Raw genomic sequence first — 15,465 nt, 5'->3', positions numbered from 1 at the left:
AATATCATTTTTGCCATCTGCTGTTTTCCGCCCAACCACTTTACAGGTCATTCGGTTTCCTTCTTTTCCCCCCTCCCCTTTCTCTGTATTCTATTCCCTTTCTAAATGTTGCACATCTGTAATATTTTCCAGTTCTGACCAAGGGTCTACGTTTGAAACGTTAACCTGTCTATTCTCTCCACAGATGCTGACTGACCTGAGGGTTTCCAGCATTTTCTGTTTTTGATTCAGATTTCCAGCAACTGCAGTTCTTTGCTTTCTGGGATATTCCTGGTCTGTATGCTTCATTACCACACCATGTGGTGCATTTATCCACTGAACTATTAAGGGTACCTGAGTATTTAAACTGAAACATGATTAAACTGTAATGTTAACAAATCTGCAAAGCTATTTATTTAGTGCAAGTTTTAATGTTTTTCTTTAAAAAGCATGTATAAATTGTTAGCAGTAGGCAGCATTAATTGTTTAAGAGCACATTTAGGAAAGAAGGAGCAAGAAGAGGTCATTTGATATAGCAAGTCTGTTTTTTTGCATGGACTAGGAACATTCTACCCCATGTATTTAACTACCAGAGGAAAGTTCTGCGTAAATACTTCTTTACAACCAAAGGTAACCCAGCAAAAACTCTGGAATCTCGGGGGGGGGGGGGGCGCGCGCGCGAGAGAGGGAGGGGAGAAAGGGGGCGCCACAGCGCAGCCAGTGTCGGAGAATTGAATGACCTCAACTTCAGGATTACCGCGTTTAGATGCACATGCGCTACATCCTGAAATTGTGGTCAGTTTCAAAGAGTTGTTCGTTCGCTGTTATTACCCATTGCAAATTCCAGGCCATTATATTTTAATTACCCTTTGAAAATTGGATCTAGTTATGGGAAACGAGCCAGAGCAGATAAGAGAAGTAAAAGTAGGGGAACATACTGGCAATAGTGACCATAATATAATACGCGTTAAGATGATAATAGAGAAGGACATAAGTATGACAAAAACCAGGTTAATAGATTGGAGAAAAGCTGATTTTGAGGGCCTGAGAATAGAACTTGAAGATAAAATGGGCAACAATATTGGCAAACAATGATATAGAATGACAATGGGAAACATTTAAAATGGTGTTCAACAGAGTGCAGGAAAATATATTCTGCTAAAAGGAAAGAATAAACTAAACATTAATGAGACTCCATGGATGAATAAAGACATAAGGGAACAATTGAGGGTAAGGAAAGAGGCATACATTAAGTACATAGACAACAGAGCAGTTCATGACAGAGAGAATACAAAGAGATTAGGAGAGAAGTCAAAAAAACAAATAGGAAGGCAAAGAGAAACTATAAAATTAAATTATCAAGGAACATAAAACAAAATAGTAAAATATTTTACAGGCACATCAATAAAAAAAGGAAGGTTGGGATGGAAATAGGGCCACTAAGGGATAGACAGGCCATTACCACAGGTAACGATAGGGAGATGGCAGAAGTATTAAATCATTGCACTTTGTTATTTACCAGGGAGATGGAACAGGTGGACATGACATTGGATGATATGAGTAATGAGATGAGTGCATTTAAAATTTTTAAAAAAAGGGGGAATATTATTAAATAAACTAATCAAACTCAGGATAAAACCTCCTGGTCCAGATGGATTGCATCCATGCATTTTAAAAGAATCTAGGGAAGAGATAGCAGAGGCATTACTACACATATTTAATAATTCGTTACAAAAAGGTGAAGTGCCAGAGGACTGGCGGATAGCTAACGTAATACCTATATTTAAGAAGGGGGATAGAACATGTCCAGGGAATTATAGACCAGTCAGCTTAACATTGGTGGTAGGAAAAATAATGGAATCCCTACTAAAGGAGAAAATAGAAGAATATTTAGAAATGAAAAGTATAATAATGAATAGTCAGCATGGATTTCAAAAGGGAAAATCTTGCTTCACCAACCTTATGGAATTTTTTGAATAGGTAACAGAGAGTAGACATTGGTGATGCAGTAGATGTAACTTATCTAGATTTTCAAAAGGCCTTTGATAAGGTACCCCATAATAGACTAATGAATAAGGTCAGAGAATGCAGAGTCAGGGGAAAAGTAGCAGAATGGATTGCCAGCTGGCTTCAAGACACAAAGTAGAGAGTGGGAGTAAATGGTAGCTATTCACAGTGGCAGAAGGTGGGTAGTGGTGTTCCACAAGGATCAGTGCTGGGACCACTGCTGTTCACAATTTATATTAACGATCTAGACTTCGGAATCAAAAACACTATCTAAATTTGTGGATGATACCAAATTGGGGGGGGATAGTCAATACTGAGGAGCACGGCAACAAATTACAGGAGGTCATGAATAAACTTGCAGAATGGGCAAATAATTGGCAAATGAAGTTCAACACAGATAAAAGTGAGGTATTACATTTTTGTAGAAAGAATAGGGAGGTCACATCACTTGGAGGGTGTAAGTCTAGGTGGGGTAGAGGAACAAAGGGATCTCGGAGTACAAATACACATCCCTAAAAGTTATGCCACATGTTAGCAAGGCCATAAAAAAGCAAACCAATCACTAGGGTTTTTCTAGAGGTATAGAATTGAAAAGTAGGGAAGTTATGCTAAACCTGTATCGAACCTTGGTTAGACCACACTTGGAATACTGCGTGCAGTTCTGGTCGCCATATTATAAAAAGGACATAGAGGCACTGGAGAGGGTGCAGTGAAGATTTACAAGAATGATACCAGAAATGTGAGGGTATACATATCAGGAAAGGATAAATAGGCTGGGTCTCTTTTCTCTTGAAAAAGGAAGGCTGAGGGGTGACCCAATAGAGGTCTTTAAAATTATGAAAGGTTTTGATAGAGTGGATACAAAGAGAATGTTTCCACTTGTGGGGAAGAGCGTAACTGGAGGCTGTCAATATAAGATAGTCACCAAGAAATCCAATAGGGAATTCAGAAGAAACTTCTTTACCCAGAGAGTGGTGAGAATGTGGAACTCGCTACCACAGGGAGTGGTTGAACCGAATACTGTAGATGCATTTAAGGGGAGGCTGGACAAGCATATGAGGGAGAAGGGAATAGAGGGTTATGCTGATAGATTTAAATGAGGAAAGACGGGAGGAGGCTCGAGTGGAGCATAAATGCCAGCTTGGACTGGTTGGGCCGAATGGCCTATTTCTGTGCCGAATATCCTATGTAATATGTAAAAAGCAACATATTTTTAAGCAGTCATCTCATTGCTGTTCGCATCTCTCTCTCATGAAAAGCAGTTAAATTGATTAACAAATTAAGTACTGAATGAACACGTTTAAACATAAGGGTGGGACAGAACTTTAGAATTTTTAAGAAGGTAGACAAAAACCTCTGACACTGATGCTGCTGTAATTTTTACATAAATGTTTTCTGTTAAAGGTACTTCCACACTTTCTAATGCATTCTTTTATTTCTGCTTTGTAGTGATTTTATGCCCTGTATTATTCAGTGCTAATTTTAAAACACTGAAATCTTGATACAAAGGCACTCTGTTCTCCATGAAGTAGTATTTTTGGCATTAAATTGACTTTTTTTAATACTTAAGAATGAAAGAACATTGTAATTTCTTTAAGTATTTAGAGAATCTTAATTTTACATTTCCTCAATTTGAATAGAGTATTTTTTCATTTTTGACACTCTGCCCTGTTTAATTTAATTTACAGGATCTTTTTACAATCAGCGCTCATGTTTATGCTCAGAAGCCACAAATGGACATTCATAGTTTTGAAGGGACTTTCACACGGGTGAGTTGGAAGCTCTTACAGCTTTACGGATAATTTGATTAAACCGGAAGCTTAAAACCAATGATGTGTAATTCTAAATATTTGTTTTTAAGTCATTAGCATTCCATTACAATAAATTTAGAGACTAGAGTTACATCTGTTAATTTTCCAATATTGTTATGTGTTTTCTTTGGAAGACTTTGCCTTTAGCAATTTGGAGTAAAGAAAAAGCGGCTGTTGCTAAGAAAGCTTGCAGATGCTAGTGTCCAATGCAAGGTTTTTTTGTGATTGTAATACTTTTGCAGCGAGGGGGGAAAAATAAACTGAACAGTTAACTAATGTCACTTTACAGAGTTGAGCATGAATGAACTGTCATCAGCTAAATAATTACTGACCGATTTCTAGTAAAAGCAGCAACAGTTTTGAGTTGGTATTAATAGTGGATTAACAGTGACTGAAAACGTGTCTGCAGAGAAAGCAATGTCACAAAGACGATCATTGTTTATTGGCTCCGTTCTTGGCCACACACTCGGCTTAGCAAGACAGCATTTCCTGTTCTGATTTATTCTTCTACATCCTCTGTCATTTGTATTTTTTTGGGGACAGGTTGACTCGCTTTTTAAGTTATCAGGCCATTTTTGATTGTATCCAAGGTTTTACTTGCATTATACTGAAGGCTGTGTAAATGATCAGCTTCCATATCAGATGATAAATATATTAGATCTTTGAAAAACAAAAAAAAACTTGTGATACTTTGTGCTGTGATAAGCTACAGCATAGCAGGCAGATTAATTCTTAGGGTAAGACATTGCCAGCTCTATCATATCTTTATTATGGAAATAAAGCACAAAAACCCATTACTTTGTACTTTAGTTTAATGAGCAATCTGTTAGCGCACAGTTACCTAGCCATTAAATGAGAGAGTAATTCTAGAAGGAATTTTACCTTTCACATTTAAGAAATGTGACTTCAATCAATTGTGGTTAGCTGATGCTTCATCGAGTGGAAATACTTGTTGCTTATTACAATATACATGAAAGTTATTTGATGTGCTTGAACTTTGAAGACTATTTTCATTAATTTAATTTACAGACTGGTTTAGGGACTAAGTGTTGCAATTAACATTAAACTGAAATGAATCTCTCATATTGCAAATAGACATTCTTAAATTCTGACTAAATTGGACACTTATACCTCAGCTTTATCTGTTTTGTGTGTAACGTAACTGGTTTCAGAACTACTTTCATTTGGTTTTTGAAGGATCCATTTTGTGTGTTTTACAGTAATCCTGAAACGTTGTTTTAAAATGAGAACTTCTAATACAGTTAGGCCATTTTGTGATTGATACAAAAGCTATTAATTTTCTTTTTTTTCAAATCTACTTGAATCTTTTATGCTTGTAAATCCAGTTGCGTTTAATCAATGGGGCTTGATTAGTTGAATTAATATTTGATTTAAGTTGCGCACTACAGAAGGTAGATAACCACGTATTATAATACAGACTCGATTAGCTTGGAACTGAGTTCACCTCAGATTTTCTTCAGACTTAACTCAATTTTTCAGTAAATCTGTGCTTCAGTTTACAGACTTCACTAGCCAAACTAGTTATTGATGTCTTATTTAATTTGTAGTGAAAGACATGATTTGATGAAAACTGAAATTACATTTTGACAAGTTAAAGATTGTTTTGTATGTTGGTGCTAAATCACCTATTAAATTAAGTTTGTTTTTGCTTTGCTATTCAGGTTTGGATAATGGAACTTTACACTTTGACCTATAGTTATGTTTAATAGAAATAGTTAAAGGCATCTGTCCCTCAAAACTCAATAACAGGTTTTGGTTTTGTAATGAAGAAGCTGTAACAACACATGTACAGTATAATGTATTAGGAGCTGTTCTAATTTGTATATGTAAGTAGAACCACCAAATCATTCAGATTCAATGTACATAAAACCACTTTCTGCTTCAGAACATAGAAGGATATCAGCATTGTGTTTAAAAAAGAAAAGGCATAATCCAACTAAAAATTATACCTATTTTAATTATTGAGGCAGAGTAAATTAAGTTGTTTAGAAGAGAAGGCAGTTGATTTTTTGAGAACTGCAGTAGTATTTTTTTCCCTCAAATTTACATTTTACTTCAAACTTTTATCTTTCGGGGTGTACAAAAATATTTGCTTTTTGTTTGAAAGTCTTCAGTATTGAAATCTCTAAGTCCAGAATGGTTTTCCTCCTCAATGTTATCAGCTTTAATTTAGGAATTTGTTTACTTGCACTAAGTTAAATCCGCATTGAAATATACTGAAGACATAATCAAACAGCCCCTCTAGCAGTGTGGCACTCTCTCAGTACTGCACAGTGTCCGCCTCGATTATGCTCCAGTCCAGGAGTAGGACTTGAATTTACAACCTTCTGACTCTGAGATGAGAGTGCTACCACTGAGCCAGTGCTGATACATGCGCACAGCAAGGTCTCACAAACAGCAATGAGATAGTCAAGTGCAGTGCAATTATAGCATTTTTGTAGCACATTTTAAACAGAATTCTGCAGCATCACTCAGAGGCAAAAAAAATTGTTTTCTTAATTTAAAAAATTACAAAATTCCTTCAGTTTACTAGCTCGCTTGACTTCATCACACCATCAGCAACCAGATGACTTGCACTTTACATGTTGGGGAGAAAAATACTACATTGATGAAAAGGGGAGGGGTGCACTACATATTGTCACAAAGGAGAGATCTTTATTCTGGATTTTCCTAAAAACTTGGTGAGTGTTAAATATCATGCAGTGTTTAATGTTATATATTTTCAATAGAGCCAGGAAAGAATGCTCTTTAATCGTAATTTTTTTGAATTGCTGCTGTGATGAGCTATAGTAGTACAAATCCACAGTGAGACTCGATCTTGTGGATAGCCTTTACCCCCTTTTTACTACCCACATTCCATTTGTGCCAGTGCCATCTGTAATTCTGTATGTTATAGCCTATACGCAATTACTTTAACATTCAACTTCAACTGAGCTCACATCACTGTCTAAAATTGTGTCCAATAAAACCATTTGCTAACATTCTACTCTCTCAACATAGATGCACAAACATTACTCCTATTGCCAAAGTTGTGATCTTAAATAAACAGCTGCTGTTGCCGTCACTGCTTTTATTAAAGTAGTACAGTCTGGAGGGGTATGGGGCAGCGTTCCCTATAAGCTGCGCAGCCCGGGACAGGCTTTTCAATGTTAAATTTTGCATATGCACGAAACTAGGCCGTGCACCCAAAAAAATTGAGGGAGGAATACTTTTAATGTGAATTCTCTTCTCACCTCCACTCCACTCTGTAAAAGACTTTGTTTAAACATAAAATTAAAATTGTGTTCTGAGAGCAGTAATTCTCCATTTTATTAATGAAAGAAATACAGCCTTGGGGCAATTCACCGTGTTGTATACTTGGCCATAGAAGATCTGCTTAAATTATGCATATTGTCTATCTATAGTAAGCTGAGAGAGCTTTGGCATCCTTGATATTAATCCTGACCCTCGAGGCCAAATTGAAAGGTTCAGTACCTAGCGCTATATTTTCTCTTCAGTGCTCAGCGTGGACTCTCAAATTTGAGTGTCGCCCTTTAAATCATTAAAGATCCAGTTTAGTGGAATGATTCCAGTCATGGGAGAACGTCTGAGCAGTGCTGTCAGTTAATACAAATTGTTAGTGTCCCTCAACCCTGTTTTAGAATATCTAACCCAAATTCATCAGATCTTATCACTGAGGACTCTGGCAAGCAGAGGAAGGGTTGTTGGGTGCTCGTGCTTTTGTTTAGTGTTTTTTAAGACACCAAAGTCTGCAGTTCCTGTGATTAGCCGAGTGCTGAGGTGCCAGGTTTTAAGAATAGTATGATAACTAGAATCTTTGCCTTCAGTGAAGCAATGAAAATCTTGCTTTCATTTCTTCAAAGAGGCAGGTAGGTGATCCTTCTCTTGTTTATAGCTTCCATGTGTTGCAGTTTTTCTCTCTTAATCATGCTATAGTCATTGAACTTTCCTCTTCTTCAGCACCAAATATAATGTCCTCTTTATGTAATCTTCCTCCTCGCTACTGTGTTGAAATTAAGACTCATTACATCATCCTACTCTAACTCACTTTTGCAGGACCTTCTCTCCCCTCTGTCTTCCCTTCCTACAATCTGCAGGCTTTTAAAACGTGAGATTTGTGTCACCTAACTTTTTTTTATTTATCCTGTCTTCTAAACTACTCTCTTCAATCTTTGTAATATCCTGCACTATGAGCCTTTACCCATGGTCTTTCACCTAGGTGTCTCAATTTTTTTTAATGACCCTCTGCATCCACCAGACAGTCTGGCCAGAAATCCTCTTGATCATTGACCATATTAGTATTGATTTACAATATGCCACAAGGAAGCACCACTCAAGTGAGATACATTTTTAATTTAGAAAGTGAGATGGAATTCTTGCCCAATTAAACTACTTCTTGAGATGGAATACCTTGTGACAATTAATCTGGCAGCCTGCAGGGAACTGGCAAAACTTGACCACTAAGACAAGAGTGCGGGTGTGAACTTAAATATATTCACTTCATTACCACTACATAGTTTTGATTTTTATATGATTTGGTAATTGACTGGAAGTGTTTCAGATCATATATCTTAAATCACTACAAGCGTGGGAGGTTTCTGTACACATTTATAATTGTAATTAGTCACAGCCCTACTTGTGCACCTGTGAGTAATTTAAAAAGGATAATGTATTAAAACAAATGTCCTGTGCACTGTTTTTAAAAAAAAAAAAAAATATATATATATAAATAACCTGGCACACTTTTTCAGAGAATTGTGAGAAGTGTTCTAAATGTTGCTTGTGGTTTTATCTGGCTTTAAACAATCAACAAGATATGTTAGGTGCATTACCCACTTTTAATAAAAAATAAAGCAGTTCTGAAATATCAGTCAGTGTTAATCTAGAGTGCTTGACTTTCTGATCGATATTGCAACGTTATTTCAACAAATCTGGATAGAAATGCACTTAGTGCAATCCTGACGTATCCGGTGCTCTGTGGTTACAAGCTGATCTCACTCCATAATGAGGTCAGCCAATTTAAATATTTAGACAGCACTCCTAGTGCATGATGTGCTGGAAAAGCTCACGGGTCGCAGTGATGGATTATTGGATATCAGCCATTGTTAAAAGGGTTCCTGGCTATTCATTTCTCTGGTAGGTTTTTTAAAATTCCTTTTTGATTCATACATTGCAGGCCATGCTTCAGGTGCTTCTGTGCTAGCAGGTGCCCCAACATGGAGGGCAGTGCCACCAAGCAATGCGTGCCTTCTAATTTATGCATTGACCTCCCTTGAAGCACTGGTTTCAAATAGGCACTGTGTTTGTAGCGCTGTTTGATGCTCCAGGTACATTATGTGGATTGCCCCGATATGCATAGCAGTGGGCCCTTAATGAACTTTGCGCAGACTGTTGTGCAGGCTCTGTGTTGATGGCAGAAGGTGATCACACCATAGGCTCCGTGTGCACTGGGACTGATAGATCTCAGCTCCAGAATGTGTAAGGTTCCCACACCCAACACACACAGGCCTTCTGCAGGAGCCAAAGGCCATGCTATCAGCCCCTTAGAGTTTATGGCAGAAGCTGAGAATGTTCATGTCAAAAGTGGGGAAGGAGAATTGGCTTGGTTAAAGATGTAGGTTTTAAGCAGCGTCTTAAAGGAGGCATTGCTGGAACGGGAGCCAACGTAGGTCAGTGAGCCGCAGGGGTTATGGATGAATGGGACTCGGTGCGAGTTAGGATGCGGGCAGCAAAGTTTTGGATGAGCTTCAGTTAATGAAGGGTGGAAGATGGGAGGCTGGTTCGGAGAGTGTTGGAGTAGTCATGTCTGGAGGTAACAAAAGCATGGATGAGGGTTTCAGCGGCAGGTGGGCTGAGGCGGGGCAGAGACAGGTGCTATTACGGAGGTGGAATTGGTGGTATTTGTGAAAGGCTAATGGAATGCTGGCCTTTATATCTAGAGCACTGGAATACAAGGGGTAGAAGCTGTTGCTGCAGCTGTACAAAGCCCTAGTTAGACCACAACTGACTACTGAGAGCAGTTCCGGGCACCACATCTTGGAGGGAGTGCAACGTAGGTTTACCAGAATGATACCCGAACTCCAAGGGTTAAATTATGAGGAGAGATTACACAAATTAGGGTTGTATTCCCTAGAATTTAGAAGGTTAAGGGGTGATTTTGATCGAAGTTTAAGATATTAAAGGGAACAGATGGGGTAGATGGAGGGAAACTATTTTTGTTGGTTGGGGAGTCTCGGACTAGGGGGCATAGTCTAAAAAATTGGAGCCAGACCTTTAAGGAGTGAAATTAGGAAACACTTCTACACACAAAGGGTGGTAGAAGTTTGGAACTCTCTTCCGCAAACGGCAATTGATGCTAGATCAATTAATTTTAAATCTGAGCTTGATAGATTTTTGTTAACTAAAGGTATTAAGGGATATGGGGCAAAGGCAGGTATATGGAGTTAGGTCGCAGATCAGCCATGATCTTAGTGAATGGTGGAACAGGCTTGAGGGGCTAAATAGCCGACCTATGTCCCGATGTTCCTGTGATGGAGAGAATATGGGGTCAGAATCTCAACTAAGTCAAATAGGATGGCGAGGTTGCGAATAGTCTCGTTCAGCCTGAAACACTGGCCAGGTAGGGGAATAGAATCGGTGGCTTGGGAATGGAGTTTGTTGCAGTCAAATTTCAATCTTGCAGATATTATCTCAAGGCTGAAAATAATTTGGGATGATACCCTTAAGAAATTCATCTGATTGGCCAATGCACAATCTTCCCCCACCCTGTTTATTTGCTTATTTGTAAGGCCTTATTCTAGGGTATGGCCTTATGACCCTCCCTCTGAACTATCACTCTTATTGGCAATAGATCATTTCTGTGATCTAATTTCAACCACTATTCATTGATTTCTGCTTCCCATCAAATGGATTAAAAATGTTCTTGTGTTTTTTGAGTTTCCAAGCAGGATGTTTTATTCAAAGTTTGGTAAATTTGAGTTTGTTTTTGCAGTTTACTCTAGAGATCTTGCACAAAGTGGAGAAGAGGTAGAAGATCAGCCATGATCTTACTGAATGGCGGAGCTGGCTCGAAGGGCCAAATGGCCTACTCCTGCTTATGTTCTTATGCTTTTCATTGTGCTTTTTTCAGCAGTATCCTGTTGCACTTTACCTTGGTGAAACCAAACCAAGACTAACCCCTCAGTGACAGCCAGAGCATGCCACCATTTAGCTTTAAAATTTACTGTTAAGTGCCGCAAGTTAATCTCGTCACATGACATTTCAAGTATGAAGCTTGCTCAATGTAACCGACCTACCTACTAGAAAGTAATCTTGGCTACAAAACTGTTAATTCAATCGTTTTTAGCATAGGTGTGGTAAGAGTGACTGCCCATGACATCAAGGCAGCATTTGACAGAGTATGGCACCAAGGAGACCTAGTAAAACTGAAGTCAAATGCATCAGGGGCAAAACTGTCCACTGGCTGCAGTCACACATGGCACAAAGGAAGATAATTGTGGGTTTTGGAGGCCAATCATCTCGGCCTCTGGACATCGCTGCAGGAGTTCCTCAGGCCAGTGTCCTAGGCCCAACTATCTACAGGTCAGAGGTGGGGCTGTTTGCTGATGATTGCACAGTGTCCAGTTCCATTTGCAATTCCTCAGTTAATGAAGCCGTTTGTGCCCGCATGCAGCAAGACCTGGACAACATCTAGGCTTGGGCTGATGATTGGCATGTAACATTCGCACCACACAATTTTCAGGCATTGGCCATCACCAACAAGAGTGAGCGTAACCACCTCCCCATGACATTCAGTGGCATTACCGTTGCCCAGACTCCCACCATCAACATCCTGGTAGTCACCATTGACCAGAAACTTAAACTGAACAGCCACATAAATGTCGTGGCTGCTAGAACGGGTCAGAGGCTGGGTGTCCTGCGGTGAGTGGTTCACCTCCTGAGTCCCCAAAGCCCCTTTACCACCTGCAAGGTACAAGTCAGGAGTGTGATGGAATAGTCTTCACTTGGCTGGATGGGTGCAGCTCCAACACTCGAGAAGCTCAACAATATCCAGAACAAAGCAGTCCGCTTGATTGGCACCCATCCACTGGCTTAAACATTTAGTCCCTCCACCACTGGCGCAACATGGCTGTAGTGTGTACTATCTATCACTGCAACAACCCATCAAGGCTTCTTCAGCAGCAATTCCTAAACCTGTGACTGCCACTCCCTAGAAGGATAAGGGCAGCAGGTGCATGGGAACACCACCACCTCCAAGTCTCACACCATCCTAACTTGGGCATATATTGCCGTTCCTTCACTGTCGCTCAGTCAAAATCCTGGCGTTCCCGACCTAATGGCATTGTGGAGGTATCTGACGAGGACTGCAGCAGTTCAGGAAGGCCTACCATAACCTTCTCAAGGGCAACTAGGGATGGGTAATAAATGCTGGTCTTGCCAACCACGCCTACATCCAGAGAATGAATCCAAAAAAAATTATTCTTTGGGTCCAACTCAGTTCAGAACAACTCCTCTACTCCAAAATTAGATGAAAAAAATAAGCAAGATCACAGTTAAGAGATGTCAGTTGCACTGTGTTCAGTAACTCCAACACTGATGAGGAAAAGCCCTGGAGGGTGGCCAGACCCCACATAACCTACTCCTGCACCAATCACACATTGGCTCAACATTTAAATTTGGCTTCTGGTCTGCCATCCACTGACATTGGTACTAGTTGAGTGCAGCTTCCTGAGACCGTTGCCTTGACTACAGAATGCGTATTAGTTTAGGCTGAAACGGTCATTAAATCCCAAACTGCTGTGGAATCAACCCATAAACACCGAAACATTTCTCTTAAATAGAAAGGCAAGGTTTTAGCGAAGGGCTCCCCTTGAAGGACTTCCACAAGGAGGAGTTTGGTGTAATCCCTTCCCCTACTAAAAACTTGACCCAATACATAACGTTACAATAGCATTGCCTCAGTTGATGGAGTGAACACGTGGCGTCCAAATACAGGCACATTCTGAAATGAACAAGTTGTCAGAATCCATCTTTTGATGCTATCTAATCATACCTTTGCAGGGTTATGATTGACATCTATTATGTGAATTGCAGCAAAGCTCATTTGGGAAAGCTTGTGGGCATGTGGTAAAATAGCAGGCCAGACAAACTCTTGTGTGGTACAGCTATCTGAATGGTTTCTGTTTACACAGTCACCTGCTAACGTGCCAATTTTCAAAGTGCAGGTGAAATTTGGTGAGTCCCTATTCAAGAACATGCTTCAGTTTCTCCTGAGGAGTCTGAACATCTGGACATTGAGGTGGAAAATTGTATTCATGGGTGACATCCAAATGTTCACTGCTTCTTGCCAGGCTGGTGGTTTGTGCACAAAGTTCCACTCAATTGTATTTGTCGACTAACTGGACATCTGTTGTACTTTAGAATGTGATGTCTGCTAATGTGGGTAACATTGACCCGATAACAAGATTGCTATTATGGTCAAAACAGAAATCGTAGAACTTTGATGTTGTCCTGCCTTACTTTTGTGATTGAAAACCTATTGATTGGTAACTAATGTGCATTAGTGCACAGGTTCTGTTATGAATAGTGGATTTTGAGCATGATTATGATCTTAATGTTGCTTTAATATGGCTATGCAAAAAGCATTAGGAAAGAGCTTCCTTTGAAATAACATTAAGTTTAGCTCCACTGACTGACTGTTTTATTCAGTGTGTATTTGAGCTGTACAGACCAAGAATGTCTCAGATTTAATCTTTCAGCTGCACTAAGATAATTGATCTCAGCCAGGAGCAGAGGTGCAGGAACTACAATTGGTCTCTGCCCTGGGTTAGAGCGGGGGAAATTGGACCTGGTTTCCCACTCCTACACATGATTTAGTGTGTCTGGATACTGAGCGAGCATAGGATTGAGATCAAGTGATTTCCACATGGGGGTAGATACACGTTGTTGAATAATGGTCACTTGGTGAACTACTGAAAGCCCTCTACAGAACCACACACCAGCAAGTAGCTGATGCCTTTAGGAGCAAGGGAAGAACATTGGTGAGGAAACAAAAGGAATCCCATTGATTTTATGCAACAGAATTCCTCTTGCAATAGATTCTCTGACCCTCTGTTTGCAGTACAGCAAAAATATTACACCCAGTGTTGTAATCTGATTTAAAGATCAATAATCCTAGAATGTTACCCGTCAGTTTTAACCCTATTTTGCAGTTGTAAGCATTACTGGCAAAGAATTGTTTTATATTAACGCTGAGCATTTTTTTTGCACGAATGCAAAATATTTTGCATTTATTTAATTGCAGGAAGATAGTGACCCTTCCGTCCATGAAAGTCTGGGTACAGAAAACACACTTTGGGCCAGCACTGTAGTAGCTTCTGGTGAGTATGTTATTTGGTTACTCATACCATATGAGTTGTTACTGAGACAACATATAACCCTTTGAAGTTTTATGGCATTGCTTTTAAACCAAAACAAATGGGATTTTATAATTGCAAAATAATTTGGAGATAGTTATGAATCAGGTGATGTACTTCTTTACATTCGGCTTGTTCTGTTGCTGTTCACTATTGGTTTATAGAAAATCATTTATTTTTAAATGCGACACCAGTGTGTATTTTGGGAAAACTCTAAATTTGTTAACTGAATTGATTTTTTTATAGTGATTTTAAATAAGACTAATTCTAATTAAGCAAAACTAATTTGAGTGCCGTTATGAATTTTTCTAGTAACTTTTAGAGCTATAAAAGTCGCAACTAAGAAGTAAAAAGATGTTATACTAAGATTGATAAATTTTGATTTGTTTATAATTATAACACCTCAGATAGAATAACAGTTTGTGCATTGTAAATATACTGCATTATTAAAAGATCTATGCATACTGTAGCATTTGAATTCGGCATAGTCATTCACGCTGCTGCAAATTATTTAGACAGCCTGAACATTGGAACAGGAGTAGGCCATTTAGCCCCTCAAGCCTGTTCTGCCATTCAATTAGATCATGGCTGATCTAACTCCATATACTTGCCTTTGCCCCATATACCTTAATACTTTTGGTTAACAAAAATCTATCACTCAGATTTAAAATTAACAATTGGCCTAGCATTAATAACCATTTGTGAAAGGAAGTTCCAAACTTCTACCACACTTTGCGTGTAGTCTTTCCTAACTTCATTCCTGAACGGCCTGGCTCTTTTTTTTAGACTATGTCCCCTAGTCCTAGACATCCCAACCAGTGGAAATAGTTTCTCGCTACCCTATCTGTTCCCCTTAATTTCATGAATACTTCGATCAAATCACCCCGTTACCTCCTAAATTCCAGGGAGTACAACCCTAATTTGTGTAATCTCTCCTCATTATTTAACCCTTGGAGTCCTGATATCATTCCGGTAAATCTAAACTGCACTCCTTCCAAGGCCAATATTTAATTCCAAAGTTGTGGTGTCCAGAACTGCTCACAGTACTCCAGGTGTGGTCTAACCAGGGCTATGTACAGCTGAAGCATAATTTCTACCCCCTTGTATTCTAGTCCTCTAGATATAAAGGCCAGCTTGTCTAATCTCTGCATTTATACATTCTAACACATCACAGCTGCTACCAGGGGGCCTATACACAACTCCCACTACAGTCTTAAATCCTTTCCTATTTC

General features: G+C 39.2%; 1 protein-coding gene across 2 annotated transcripts in view; it reads left to right on the top strand.

The window, feature by feature from the left end:
* The window catches only part of atp9b (ATPase phospholipid transporting 9B), a 361,204-nt gene that overhangs the window by 197,338 nt on the left and 148,401 nt on the right, over positions 1–15,465 (top strand). For both annotated transcript variants that reach the window (XM_085993631.1, XM_085993632.1), the window contains exons 9-10: positions 3,675–3,755; positions 14,122–14,197. In XM_085993631.1, coding sequence (XP_085849757.1) covers positions 3,675–3,755; positions 14,122–14,197 — 157 coding nt within the window. The remainder of the gene's footprint in view (positions 1–3,674; positions 3,756–14,121; positions 14,198–15,465) is intronic.

The sequence above is a fragment of the Somniosus microcephalus genome, chromosome 7, assembly GCF_052327205.1.
Source record: "Somniosus microcephalus isolate GS21.2 chromosome 7, FLI_Smic_1.0, whole genome shotgun sequence".
Classification (NCBI taxonomy): Eukaryota; Metazoa; Chordata; class Chondrichthyes; order Squaliformes; family Somniosidae; genus Somniosus; species Somniosus microcephalus.
The sequence above is the reverse complement of the archived record's forward strand: the minus strand, read 5'-3'. Positions and strand labels throughout refer to the sequence as shown.